The sequence below is a fragment of the Macaca nemestrina genome, chromosome 8 (genome assembly GCF_043159975.1).
Source record: "Macaca nemestrina isolate mMacNem1 chromosome 8, mMacNem.hap1, whole genome shotgun sequence".
Classification (NCBI taxonomy): Eukaryota; Metazoa; Chordata; class Mammalia; order Primates; family Cercopithecidae; genus Macaca; species Macaca nemestrina.
The window spans coordinates 59,267,888-59,282,998 of NC_092132.1; the positions used below are offsets into that span (position 1 = coordinate 59,267,888).

The window sequence follows — 15,111 nt, forward strand, 5'->3', positions numbered from 1 at the left end:
CCCTATATCATTTTTTATTCCATCTATTTGATTCTTCCCTCTTTTCTTCTTTATTAGTCTGGCTAGCAGTCTATCTACTTTGTTGATCTTTTCAAAAAACTAGCTCCTGGATTCATTGATTTTTTGAGGGTTTTTTCATGTCTCTAATTCTTTCAGTTCTGCTCTGATCTTAGTTATTTCTTGTCTTTTGCTAGATTTTGAATTTGTTTGCTGTTGCTTCTCTAGTTCTTTTAATTTTAATGTTAAGGTATCAATTTTAGATCTTTCCTTCTTTCTCTTGTGGGCATTTAGTGCTATAAATTTTCCTTCAAACTGTACTACAAGGCTACAGTAACCAAAACAGCATAGTACTGGTACCAAAACGGATATATAGACCAATGGAACCCAACAGAGGCCTCAGAAATAACACCACACATCTACAACCATCTGATCTTTGACAAACCTGACACAAACAAGCAATGAGTAAAAGATTGCCTATTTAATAAATGGTGTTGGGAAAACTGAATAGCCATATGCAGAAAACTGAACCTGGACCCCTTCCTTACACCTTATACAAAAATCAACTCAAGATGGATCAAAGACTTAAACGTAAGTCCTAGGACCATAAAAGTCCTAGAAGAAAACCTGGGCAATACCATTCAGGACATAGGCATGGGCAAAGACTTCATGTCTAAAACACCAAAAGCAACGGCAACAAAAACCAAAATTGACAAATGGAATCCAGTTAAACTAAAGAGCTTCTGCTCTTTAGAAACTATCTTCAGAGTGAACAGGCAACCTACAGTATGGGAGAAAATTTTTGTAATCTATCCATTGGACAAAGGGCTAATATCCAGAATCTATAAGGAACTGAAAGAAATTTAAAGAAAAAAAACAACCAACCACATCAAAAAGTGGGCAAAGGATACGAACAGACACTTCTCAAAAGAAGATATTTACGCAGCCAACAGACATGTGAAAAAATGGTCATCATCACTGGTCATCAGAGAAATGCAAATCAAAACCACAGTAAGATACCATCTGACACCAGTTAGAAGGGCAATCATTAAAAAGTCAGGAAACAACAGATGCTGGAGAGGATGTGGAGAAATAGGGATGCTTTTACATTGTTGGTGGGCATGTAAATTAGTTCAACCATTGTGGAAGAAAGTGTGGTGATTTCTCAAGGATCTAGAACTAGAAATACCATTTGACCTAGCAATCCCATTACTGGGTATATACCCAAAGGATTATAAATCCTTCTTCCATAAAGACACATTTACACATATGTTTACTGTGGCACCATTCACAATAGCAAAGACTTGGAACCAACCCAAATGTCCATCAATAGTAGACTGGATAAAGAAAATGTGGCACGTATACACTGTGGAATACTATGCTGCCATGAAAAAGGATGAGTTCATGTACTTTGTAGGGACATGGATGAAACTGGAAGCCATCACTTTCAGAAAACTAACACAGGAATAGAAAACAAAATAGCGCATGTTCTCACTCATAAGTGGGAGTTGAACAATGAGAACATATGGGCACAGGGAGGGGAACATCACAAACTGATGTCTGTCAGGGATTGGGAGGCTGGGGAGGGATAACATTAGGAGAAATACCTAACATAGGTGATGGGTTGATGGGTGCAGCAAACCACCATGGCACGTATATATCTATGTAATAAAACTGCACGTTCTGCTCATGTACCCCAGAACTTAAAGTATAATAAAAAAATGTATAGAGATCATTCTTTGTTTGGAATACTTGGGTGGACACAAAGATTCAGGTTTCCAAGAGGCTTACTACCTAGTTATGATTAGAGTTGACCACATGAAAGAAAAAGTCATAGAAGCCCAGGCTTGGAAGGGATCTGAAGGTTCAAGTCCAATCACCCTTGTGCTTGAGTATCCTTTTCCTCAGCAACGCCAAGAGATGCCCAGGCTGCTTAAACAGCTCCAGTGACAGACAGTCTGCAATTTCCTAAACATAGTGTTCATCTCTAGATTTATCTTTGACTTTCAAAATTCCTCTTTGAGTGTGGTTGCTGAAGCCTATAATCCCAGCACTTTGGGAGGCTGAGGCAGGAGGATCACTTGAGCCCAGGAGTTGGAGACTAGCCTGACCAATGTAGTGAGATCCTTTCTAAAAAAAAAAAAAAAAATTATCTCTGTAGTGAAATTTCACTCTTCAGTCCCAGTTCCATGACAGTAGAAGCCAGCCTCCATGACGGCTTCTCCAAATCCCCACCTCCTGGTAGCCACACCCCTGCGGAGTTTCCTCTCATATTAACAAGAGTTGCTCTGCGTGACCAATATCATGTGGCAAAAGTGATGGCATGCCACTTCTGAGATTGAGTTAGGAGAGACCGAAGCTTCTGTTTGCATGTTCTCCTGCTCATTTGCTCAGGCACACTCACACTCCTCACTGGCTGTGGGGGACGCCAGCTGTCATGCTGCAAGGACACTCAGGCAGCCTATTGAGAAGCCCACGTGGTGAGGAGTGGAAGCCTTCTGCCAACAGCCAGCTGGGAACTGAGGCCTGCTGACAGTCACGTGCATGCACTTGGAAGGGGATTCAGTTCCTGTCAAGCCTTGTGATGACTATAGCCTCATCAGACAGCTTGGCTCCAACCTTCCTCCTGAAATCCTGAGCCAGATCTACCCTCTCAGATACTCAATCTTCAGAAAATGTGAGAAAACAAATGCTTGTTGTTTTAAAACTGTAAAATTTTGGGGAAATTTGTTATGCAGCAATAGATGACTAATGCAACACCTTGAAGCCATTTCTTTATTTATTTTTGAGACATTGTCTATATCAAAAGAAAAAAAAGACATTGTCTGTATCAAAAAAAAAAAAAAAAAGAAAAGAAAAAAAAATCAGCCAGGTGTAGTGATGTGCACCTGTAGTTCCAGGTACTCAGGAGGCTGAGGTGGGAAAATTGCTTGAACCCTGAGCCCGGAGGTCAATGCTGTGGTGAGCTGTGATCATATCATTGCACTCCAGCCTGGGTGACAGAAAGAGATATAGTCTGTAAAAAATAACAAATACAGAGTAAAAGAATTAAATGATTCCCAACAACCCTATGACATTTGTGTTACTATTATTTCAATTTCACAGATAAGAAAACTGAGAAGACAGAGAGGTTAAATATCTTTCCTAAGGTCACAGAACTGGTAAGTGGTATACCAGGACTTGAACCTGGAAATTCTCTTCTCAGAGCTGTCTCAGGAGGTTGCCATCAGGCTGCCGGCCAGAGCTGCAGTAGTCTCAAGGCTTGGCTGAGGTTGAGAATCAGTTCCTAGGATCACGCCCATAGTTGTCAGCAAGCCTCAGTTCTTTGCTCTCTGTCAGCTGGAGACCTCCATTCCTCATCATAGGAACTTATTTTATCAGTGACTTTTAAAAATGAGATCATGCTCTGTAGGCTTTTTTTTTTTTTTTTACCTTGCAACATATTGTAACTGTTTTATCATGTAACTAAACATATTTCTAGCCATCATTTTTGAAGGTTTTGGATGCGAATTGCCAACTTGAAAAGGCAGAAATCCTTTAGGCAAATCAGCAAAACAGTGAAATACTCTATCACTTTATCTTTTTAAATTTATACACTAAAATAAGAAAACTTAATTTCCTGTTGTGCCTGGAGACTTCTTTGAGTCACTACTATAACAAAATGAAATTTGTGTTTTTACTGGACAGTAGAGATTTTTTTCTATCACTTATTACTATATACTAATTTTTTTTTTGTAGTTTTAAGACAAAATTTATAAAACTTGAAAAAGCCAAATATTCTTTCTTTGGTGCTAAATATAAAGATATGCAAGTTAACATGAATTATTCATTAGTGTAGTGACAGAAAAATACTCCCAGTAATTCAAAAATTATGACTGACTTGTCTGACTTATTCAAGTCCTGTTTTTGTAAGGTGTTGTGATAGTGCAAAATAGTTTGGCAGAGTGGCAGGAAAGCGCTCACTATCTCCGAGTTTCACACAAAGCCATCCTACTCAGAGGCTCGTTATTATTTGTTTATGGGAAGAAAACTGTGAGAGTAGCTTTGCATTGTTGGTTTCACACGTCATGGTGTATGTGAAATTGGCTTAAAAGAGCCCCATGCCAGTTGTCATTATAAACACAGATCCTACACCTTGGGGAAAAGGCAGCTGATAAGCTGTATGCCTTCAAACTGATGTTTAAGGCAGGAGATCACTTTAGAGAAAATTAATCCCAGTAGGGGGGGGTCTAAAGAGACATAAAACTTGAAAAGCAACAACATTGAAGCTATTTCAAGCAGAACTAATGTCTAAATGAAGCAAGTTCTTCATTTTACCTGTTAAAAACGAAGGTTCTATCTTTTTAGCTGTAAGGTAAAGGGGGGTATAGTATTGTAGGGCTTCCCAGTGTATCACTTCCTTAGGGTATCCCTAGTTACTTGTTGTGTACTCTTTATGTTACTGGAGTATGATAAAAACTGATGACAGAATATCATGATTGTATTCTTTTCCATATTTTCCATCAATATTGTTCATCAAAGAAAGAAGTGAGTTTTGTCTAAATGTTAGTCTAAATCTGCAATTATTTTTTGATTTGGCATAGTTCCTTAAATCCTTCCAGTGGAATACTCTTTAGGGGTTGGATTATACTTTGTGAAGAATATCTCTCATAAACCAAGCCACTTAATTAAATCGCTGTATGAAATGTAAGTCAGAGAGTTATTCTAGGAAGCTGCTATAGTTTCAGAATCTCGATAGTCCAGGACACATTCTGAATTTAATTCTTTGTGTCCTCCTAATTCTTCTTTTTAAAAACTTCGTGTAGAGTAGAATCTGGCATCAGGTGACGGGAGCTATATATTACACATTATTAGGAAAGTTACAGTTGACTAGTAAGAATTTGTGACTTTTGAGAAATAAATGGCAGTTGAAGTATGATTTTTTTGTTGTTGTTAAAAAGGAGGTCCAATCTAATTACTCTTTATAATAAATACCATGTCACAGGACCATTTCCATTTATTAAGTTGCTTTAAGTGTCACAGGTAGCCACTTGTAAGCACTAAACACGTTGATATAAAAATAAAGCTTCATTTAAAGCTGGCCTTAAGTCTAAGTCTAGAGCTATTTTAACATTTTATTACTTTAATTAAGTTAAATATATAATTTAAAGAACTATGAAGAGTTAATTAATGGGTGAATAGCAAATGGTCCCAAACAATGCTTGCGTGGTCTCCATATAATCGAGCAATTGTACACAATAAAGAGAAATACATGCAGGAGAGTCTATGTATTTGGATATTTTTCTATACGTTACTTTATGAATTATTCTTTCTGAGACTAGTCATATTAAAAGGATATACTTATGACCATTTTAACATCTCAGAGCTTAGTGGAAGTCCTTGAAAGTAAAACTTTCAAGTGCACAGGTACTTACATTTTGTCTCCAGGCAAAGTATTTACATCAACAACACTTCTAGTTAATAGTTGGGGCTTTCCAAAAGAGAACTAATCAGTGGTTCTATTAATGTGTTCATTTTTAAAGGGCTTTACAATCAGCGACTGTGTTTTCCAGTTTTCAAGAAACACGGTTTAGGCTTAGCGGGAGGCTTGTGACAAAGCTTTCTCTGCTGTGCGGCCAGCCACAGCCAGCACAGAAGAGGCTTCCGCAGGCTACTGTGAAGGCCCTCATTGCTGGAAGAAGGCAGACAGGCGGAGGGACTGTGTCTGGTGGCTTCACTGCTGCCCAGGTTTAGGTTTTATAGTCGACGCTTCCTATATGCTGTGCGATCCTTATGCAAACCATCCTTACAACAGGCTCTCTGAGGAACGCATTTTGGTTTTTTCCTGAGCAGTACCTTAACATCTGACTTCAGTTTGTTCCCTTTGTTTCTGTCTTCCATTCTGTTTATACTATTAGGTTGATGCAAAAGTAATTGCAGCTTTTGCCTTTATTTATTTATTTATTTATTTATTTATTTATTTATTTTTGACATGGAGTCTCGCTTTGTCACCCAGGCTGGAATGCAGTGACGGGATCTCAACTCACTGCAACCTTTGCCTCCCAGGTTCAAGCAGTTCTCCTTCCTCAGCCTCTCAAGTAGCTGGGTCTACAGGCACGCACCACCAGGTCCAGCCAGTGTTTGTATTTTTTGTAGAGATGGAGTTTCACCATGTTGGTCAGGGTGGTCTAGATCTCCTGACCTCAGGTGATCCACCTGCCTCGGCCTCCCAAAGTGCTGGGATTACAGGTGTGAGCCACTATGCCTGGCCTTGCCTTTACTTTTAATGGCAAAAACACAATTGCTTTTGCTCCAGCCTAATCAATAGCCTATTCTGCAAATTAATTCAAAAGCTCAAGACATGTAAGAACGAGTTGTTTACCTGCTTAAAATAAACCTTGTTTCCTTGTTTCTTAGTAGTTGGAAAATTCTGAGGGTTCTTTAGGAAGAAAAGTCCATTATTTGGTAGTTATGCTCTCTTTGCAGGATGAACTAATTTTCCCTCAGCTATATGCAAGCCATATTTTAAATTTTCCATCAAAATATAGCTCTGGGAAAATTCATGACTACTTTATTCATCACAGACATTCCTTGTTAAACCAAACTACAAATTAAATGAAATTAGAAAGGAAATTACACAAATTGAAGTAGCACTGGCCTGGAAATCAGGAAACAGCCTCCAGTTCCAGTTCTACAACTTGTGAGGCATGTGATCTTGATTTGCTTGATCGTGACTGGATTTCATTTCCCACACATCATTTTTGTGTGTGTGTGTGTGTGTGTGTGTGTGTGTGTGTGTGTGTGTGTATGAATGAATATAATTGACAAATGTCAATGAGGTCTAATCAATATAGTGATATAATCAATATACCTTTATCAAAATGATAAATATTTATAAGTATAATACTGTGTGTGTATAATTTATATACACACATTCACATACATGTATAATATATATAAATAATATAAGAATGAAATGTATAGAAAATGTAAAGTTACGATATATATTTATATATACACACACATATATATACACATACATATATATACACACACACACACACACACACAGGTTTTCTCCTTGTATTTGCTTAGGGTGTTCGTCTGGGTTCTAAACATCTATTGTGGCCCTAAGTTTTTCTGTCTTAGATGGATTACCCGTAAGATGGTCACGAGGGCCAGACACAGGCCTTTGTCAACTGTTTAATGCAATAGAAGGCAGTGAAGTTCTACTTTAAATATTATAAGCTCTTAGAATTTTAATTGTTCATGTCATCCGAATATGAGCTCAGCGAAAAGTTCTTTAGAGGGACGATATCCTTTATAGAATCGTATAACTGTATATGTTCACTTCCTCAGGTTAGAGATGCAGAAAGTGAAGCCCAGAGAATTAGGCGCAGGCTCTGCCTGCCGGTTGACTTTGCTTTCATCACGTCAGATTACACACACAGACGGTGACCAGCGATGCTCCAGGCATCTCGGTCGTCAGCGGGTATCCTGAGGGCTGTCCGCCTGACCACGACCCCCCAGTGGGGTTTCTTTCCGAGTGTGCCGCCCCTCGCAGCTGCTCTGGGATAAAGGGCGGAGGAACAGAGCTGGCTGCTTCCCGAGTCCCCGGGTCCTGCGAGCGCCGGTCGTGTTGCGGGTATGGGGTGCGGCGCCAGCAGGAAGGTGGTCCCGGGGCCGCCAGCGCTGGCCTGGGCCAAGCACGAAGGTCAAAGTCAAGCCGGCGTCGGAGGTGCGGGGCCACGGCCCGAGGCGGCGGCCCAGGCGGCGCAGAGGATACAGGTGGCTCGCTTCCGAGCCAAGTTCGACCCCCGGGTCCTTGCCAGGTAAAGCGCCACGTGAGGAACTGGCCTGGGACTGGGCTGACAAAGAAAAATCCCTGGCCAAGACCGCCTCAAGGTTTCCTTCAGCTTGACTCAATTTTGGACAGGGTTCTTTCGGATGATAGACCACTGATCTACCCTTCTCTGCCCTTTTAAGATGTAAATCTTCTACAACCCAAGAGTGTCCTTTTCAAGCACCTGGGAGCCATCCCTTTGAAATGTAGTCATCAAGAGAGTCAGGGCCACTGTCTCCCAGTCTCTGTGGGAGGGTAGGAGCCTAACTTCCATTAGGGCCAGGTAGCAAACACAGATCTCATTGACCACCTCTCCCTAACCTTCCCCCATTCTTTTCCACTAGCTCACCCCAGCGCTTAAAAACTTTCTTGCCTTTTCTTTCAAAGGCGTCCATTTCCTTTCCTCTGTTGCAGAAGCCTTGACCCCTATTGCAATAGTCTAGGATAAGACTTCTTTGCTGTGTTCCATAAGTGCCCAGTACAATTTATCTTTGACATCTCTGAGCAGGGAGTTCAGAGGATGGGAAAAAAGAGAGCAGGAGCAGCAGCAAACAAGGGAAAGAATTCCTGTCTTCAGAGGTGGGGTGTGGGGCTGTGAGAGGACTGCCTACCAACCTCCAGCGTCTGTGGCAGAAGACAGCTTTGCCACCAATATCCTGGGGCTGGGTCCTACCAGACCTGGTGTGTGAAGGATCTTCCACTAAATTCTAAAAATTGGGATTACAGTGAGTGAACTAGAGACACGCCTTTGAGTCAGCCAGGCTTAAGGTCCAGTTCTATCTCTTCTATCATGTACCATTTCGACTATTCCTGAGCTTTTTTCCTTCCTTAGTTTCTGCCTCTGTAAAATGGGAGTATCTATCTCATAAGACTGTTGGCAGCATAATTAAAGTAATACATGCAAATTATGCTGCACAGTGCGTGGCACCAGTCCTCCTGTAGACATTAGTGCAATGCTGATTACTGTCTTCATGAAGTACAAATAAGCCCTCGCTATGTAGAAGATTGCAAGTTGGTTGGCCTCCTCAGAGTGTACCATGTTGGACATGTTGGACATTTTGACCAAGTAAATCACAGAATCCCCTTCTCCTCTGTGTGTTTGGGGGCACACGATAATGGGTGGCTCAGCTGGCTTCCCAAGGCACTTCTGGTCCTAGAATTGCACACTCACTTCATCACAGTGCTCTGTCCAGAATCTATGCAGAGCCATTTCCTGGCTCTTTGAGAACTTTTAATGACTCCTGGAGGATTAGTCCAGTGGCTGCTAAGTTTAGAGAAGAATAAAACTGACTAATATGACTGAACTGAATCTGAGTAGGTACAGGGTCTTGTCAAGACTGAATTGGTTAAATAGCATCTCTGGTCATTTGCAGTCAGAGAGTTGATGCTAGTCTGATCTAGTCTTCATCCACCCTCCTCATTCCCAATCCCCGGGTAGACCCAGCCCCATAGAGTGTAAAGGGATCACAGAAGTAGAGGATCTCAACATTACAAGGGCTTCAGAGACTGTAACTCAAGGCTCATCTTCAACCAATGAGTAGTTGAGTTCCCAAAGGTTAAGTGATGACTTGTCCAAGTTAATGGTAGAATTGGGACTAGAACACAGTCATCTTTCTTCTCCATTGTGATTCCATCTATAACTTTTGCAGAAAAGAGATGATAGAATTTAAATACGAGTATATTTACTTTCTTTTTTTTCTTTTTTTTTTTTTTTTTTTTTTGAGACGGAGTCTCGCTCTGTCTCCCAGGCTGGAGTGCAGTGGCCGGATCTCAGCTCACTGTAAGCTCCGCCTCCGGGTTTACGCCATTCTCCTGCCTCGGCCTCCCAAGTAGCTGGGACTACAGGCACCCGCCACCTCACCCGGCTAGTTTTTTGTATTTTTTTAGTAGAGACGGGGTTTCACCGTGTTCGCCAGGATGGTCTCGATCTCCTGACCTCATGATCCGCCCGTCTCAGCCTCCCAAAGTGCTGGGATTACAGGCTTGAGCCACCGCGCCTGGCTATATTTACTTTCTTGTTGGGAGTTTATTACAATTGTTTCTCTCAAGCAGATTGTGACATTATTATTATTTTCTTGTTTCAAATCTTTATGTTCAAAAATTCCCAGTTTGTATAATAGCAACTGAGGTTAAAGTAATATTTCCAATTTATGTAGTCTCTGGAATGATACAAAATAGCCCCACCTATAAACTGACTTTGAGGCTACTCTTTTAAGAGAGTGGAGGGGTAAAAGTGAAGGAAATGAAAAGACCTTATAGAGGCATTCTTCCCTGCTTGATGTGATTTTTACTTAATATTTTCAATATATATATGATGATTCAGGAATAATATGTATTCAGTGAATGATTCTTTTGTTCAATGTTTATTGCTACTTCTCTGTGCTAGGCACTTTACAAGGTATAACCACGCAAATCATAAAGATGGTCACCGTTCATGGCTGTTGAGGACTCATGAGCAAGGCTGCAGCTGTAAGAATTTGTTATGGGACAAATTGAATAACAATCTGAAGCATTTACTTCCACCACTCTAAATCTTGGCTTAAAGTGTACTGTTTCCTCCAATGCCAAATTACTAGCAATTTTTCAAATATTGGAAATATGAAGGCCCCTTAACAGTATTGAAAAAAGCTTCCTTTATTTGAGCAAAAGAGTGTAGTTCTCAGAAATGGTAGTTTGTTTGATATGATTAATTCTGTGAACAAATGAGTTTGGTGGCAGCTTTGAGGGCATGGCGATAAATTAGCATTTGCAGAGTGCTTTCATCCATAATAGAGGTAATATAAAACTTGGTTGGTCTGCAAAGCAATAGAATTTGAAATGCCTGTGATTATCTTCAAAATCACACTGGGAATGCATGTAAATAAAAAAGCAGAGATGGAAAGGGAAAAGGGGAAAGAATCTATTTAAGATTACTAAATTGCTATCTGTTTTGATAAGGTAATTGGCCAGAAAATTAAGTGCTCTGTGGAGAACAAAGCTGTTTTCTGTAATCTGGTACAGCCAAATGTCATTTTTATTCAATACACACAGGAATATAAAGAACAAACAAGAAGGCAAAGAAAAAAAAAGTTACAGGAAAAATAAGCTCAATAAAAGAAGTAAGACTATTTAAAGAATAGTTTAGTATTTGTATTTGAATCTTTAGTATTGAATATGTGGTATAAAAATGTGCCTTCTCCCTGGGTGCTCCCTGAGTACATTCCATTCTCTGTCATCCTTAGCTAGGAGAGGTTTTATTAAAATGAAGTCTGGGCACAGTGGCTCACATCTGTAATCCCAACACTTTGGGAGGCTGAGGTGGGCAGATCACTTCAGGTCAGGAGTGCAAGACCAGCCTGGCCAACAAGGTGAAACCCCATCTCTAATCTAAAAAAAATACAAAAATTAGCTGGGCAAGGTGGAGTGCACCTGTAATCCCAGCTACTCAGGAGGCTGAGACAGGAGAATCACTTGAACCCAGGAGGCAGAGGTTGCAGTGAGCCAAGATCATGCCACTGTACTCCAGCTTGGGTGACAGAGCAAGACTCCATCTCAAAAAAAAAAAAAAAAAAAAAAAAAAAAAAAAAAGAAAAGAAAAAGAAAAAAGAAAAGAAAGGAGACCTGTGTTCTAATCCTGACTCTGCAACGATTGGCTAATGTGTTCTTTAAATTTCCTCATTGGTAAAACAAGAAGTTGGATTAAATACCCAACTTTAATATTCTTTCCAGCTATAAAATAATGATTTTAAGTCTAGCATTTTCTCGACACATCTTAAATATGAGGTAGAGGGCTAAATTTGATAGGATTCCTTTTTAATTTTTTTCTTTTTAATTTTTGAGACAGAAGTATCACTCTGTCACCCAGGCTGGAGTGCAATGGTCTGGTCACAGGCCACTGCAACCTCAAATTCCTGGGCTCAAAGGATCCTCCTGCCTCAGTCCCCCGAGTAGCTGGGGCTATAGCTGTGCATCATGATTGGCTAATTTTTAAATTTGTTATAGAGAAGGGTTCTCACTTTGTTGCTCAGGTTGGTCTCAAACATCTAGGCTCGAGCAATCCTGCCATCTCGGCCTCCCAAAGTGCTGGGATTGCACAATGAGTCACCGTGCCTGGCCAGATTCTTAAATTTTAATAGAGGTTTACACAGATAATTAAAGCTTAAGATCCCTAGCATTTGAAATCTGAGCTGACGTCCAGGCCTTTTTTTCCTTCAACTTTTATTTTAAGTTCAGGGATACATGTGCAGGATGTGCAGATTTGTTACATAGGTAAAAGGGTGTTCTTGGCCTTTTTGTGGGATAATTGGTTTACAGATTATTGACATACATTCCATGTTAAAATTCTCTTCACTGCCTAGAGATTCCAAGCGCGGGAATGGGGATGGAGGGAGACTGTGAGAAACTACTGGCTGCAAGGTGGCCATAGCACTACTCCCACCAGACTGCTGAAACCTGCTCTTATAATAGCACAGCTGCATTTACTTCTTCCTTAGTAACAGCTACTGTGTACAAGACGAGCCTGGGGCTGAGCTCACAGCCAAGCAACACAAAGAAACACACTGTTTATTTATTCTCTGTCTCCTGATATGGGATCCTCTGTCTTTTGAGAAATTATAAACAGGAGTAAGCTTCTACTGTATTCTCCCCCACTTGATTTGTTTGTTGTTGAAGAATGATAAAAACAAGGGCTAGAGGAAGGGAAGAAATTAGTAGAAGGGGGTCTTAACATTCTTGAAACAGTTTTTGTAAAATGCATTTGAAGGGGCTGGATTTGAATCCCATCCATTCCAACCATAATCTGGGGGGCCTTGAGAACTCATTTAACTTCTTTTTAAGTCTGAATTTCCTTATTTGAAAAAGGGGGATATCATTATATTACCCAGCAGGGTTTTAGTACGGATAAGATTTTTAAAAATTGTTGGTATATAATAACTGTATAATAAATGGTAGTTATTGTATTTAAGATTGTCTTTCTACCAACAAATTACCTTTATAGCATTTTCTTCCATTTCGATACAGGATTTGGGGCAACTTTCAAAAATAATAAACACAAGTAATAATTAGCAAAGAAATCCGATGGGAGGAATAGAAGGATAGAAAAAATGATATAAAGCATGGACTTACGTAATTTTGAGAATCATCACTTCTGGGGATAACATGTTTGTTTTTTCTTCCCAACAGATATGATATCAAAGCTCTTATTGGGACAGGTAGTTTCAGCAGGGTTGTCAGGGTAGAGCAGAAGATCACCAAGAAACCTTTTGCAATAAAAGTGATGGAAACCAGAGAGAGAGAAGGTAGAGAATCGTGTGTGTCTGAGCTGAGCGTCCTGCGGCGGGTTAGCCATCATTACATTGTCCAGCTCATGGAGATCTTTGAGGCTGAGGATCGAGTTTACATGGTAATGGAGCTGGCTACCGGAGGGGAGCTCTTTGATCGACTCATTGCTCAGGGATCCTTTACAGAGCGGGATGCTGTCAGGATCCTCCGGATGGTTGCTGATGGGATTAGGTATTTGCACGCGCTGCGAATAACTCATAGGAACCTAAAGCCCGAAAACCTCTTATACTATCATCCAGGTGCAGAGTCAAAAATTTTAATTACAGATTTTGGTTTGGCACACTCTGGGAACAAAAGCGGTGACTGGACAATGAAGACACTCTGTGGGACCCCAGAGTACATAGCTCCTGAGGTTTTGCTAAGGAAGCCTTATACCAGTGCAGTGGACATGTGGGCTCTTGGTGTGATCACATATGTTTTACTTAGCGGATTCCTGCCTTTTGAAGATGAAAATCAGACAAGGCTTTACAGGAAGATTCTGAAAGGCAAATATAATTATACAGGAGAGGTAAGAGAGCATTATTTTATTTCTATGGTGTTGGTTTAGAGTGGGGTTTCTCCACCTTGCCACTTTTGACATTTAAGACTGGATTCTTTATTGGGGTTGTCCTGTGTGCTGTAGGATGTTTAGCAGCATCCCTGGCCTCTACTCCAAATACCAGTAATGCACCTCCCCCAGTTGTGGGACCCCCCAAATGTCTCCAGACATTGTTAAATGTCCCCTGTGGGGCAAAATCGCCCCTGACTAAGAGCCATTTGACTCAAGATAGCAAGGGCCTCCATTACTAGCTGCCTGTGGTTAGCACATGACACTGACAATCAAGTAGATAAATGAGTTTCTCTGCAGTATTTTTTCTCCAGTCTGTGCAGAGCCGGAGCTGGCTGACTAGACTAATGTGTTCACAGAAGCTCAGCATGACGCTTGGGTGTTTGGCGAGAGATTTTTCTGCCTTAAATCTTGATGATCCAAGCCCTTTTTGTGATGAAGTGTTTTCTCAGCGAAATGTTTAACCTCACAGCTTGTGTAAAATATTTATCCACTGATTAAACTTGAAACTCCCAATGTTCATGAACGTGTTAACTTTTTGTTGTTTTGGGTAGGGAAGGAAAGTTGCCAATGCTTGTGTGTGGGAAGCCTGACAAAATAGGAAATTCAGTTCATGTGCAGTAGATGAGCAAATTTATTTGACTTTTAATTTCTCATAAAGAAAAATACTGATATTTGCTTATACCTACTTAAAACGTAGCATGTATATCTACAGCAACATCTTTGAGCAAAATTAAAGTTAAATAACAAATTTAAATATAATGTTTTCTACATTCTGACAGACCTTTAGTGCCTTATGGTACATGTATAGGTTTTTGCAAACTCATATAAATTGATAAATGAGAACTAAAATTTACACAAGGAAGTAGGAAAGGATGGGAAAAATTCACAGACAATGCAATACCATTGATTATTAAAAGTCTGAAAAATGTCCAGCCTCACTAATGACCAAAGAAATGCAAATGAACACAAAAATGTCTTTTTATTTGTCTTTCAAATTCATAAAGATAAAACAGAAAACAACTAAATTCTACTCATGGCTGCGAAGGGTACTGAGAGAATAGCTCTCTCACTAAGTACTAGTAGAGGACAAATTGTCACAGGTTTCTTGGAAAGTAGTTTGAAAACATGTATCTAGAACTGTATTAGTCCGTTTTCACACTACTGTAAAGAAACATCCAAGACTGGGTAATTTACATTAAAAAAAAAGTTTAGTTGTCTCACAGTTCTGCATGGCTGGGGAGACCTCAGGAAATTTACAATCATGACGGAAGGCAAAGGGGAAGCAAGCTTGGACCTTCTCACATGGCAACAGGAGAGATAAGAGAAGAGGAAAGAGCCCTTTATAAAACCATCAGATCTCGTGAGAACTCACTCACTATCATGAGAATAACATGGGGGAAACTGCCCCATGATCCAATTACCT

The 15,111-nt window shown here is 40.2% G+C and overlaps 1 protein-coding gene across 2 annotated transcripts in view; it reads left to right on the plus strand.

Moving 5' to 3' along the window:
• The first annotated feature begins 6,908 nt into the window (after nucleotides 1-6,908).
• The window catches only part of LOC105477148 (protein serine kinase H2), a 94,706-nt gene continuing 86,503 nt past the window's right edge, over nucleotides 6,909-15,111 (plus strand). For both annotated transcript variants that reach the window (XR_011606916.1, XM_011733525.3), the window contains exons 1-2: nucleotides 6,909-7,808; nucleotides 12,980-13,646. Coding sequence is in view for 1 of the 2 variants with exons in the window: in XM_011733525.3 (XP_011731827.2) it covers nucleotides 7,624-7,808; nucleotides 12,980-13,646 (852 nt within the window). In the remaining variant the exon portion in view is untranslated. The remainder of the gene's footprint in view (nucleotides 7,809-12,979; nucleotides 13,647-15,111) is intronic.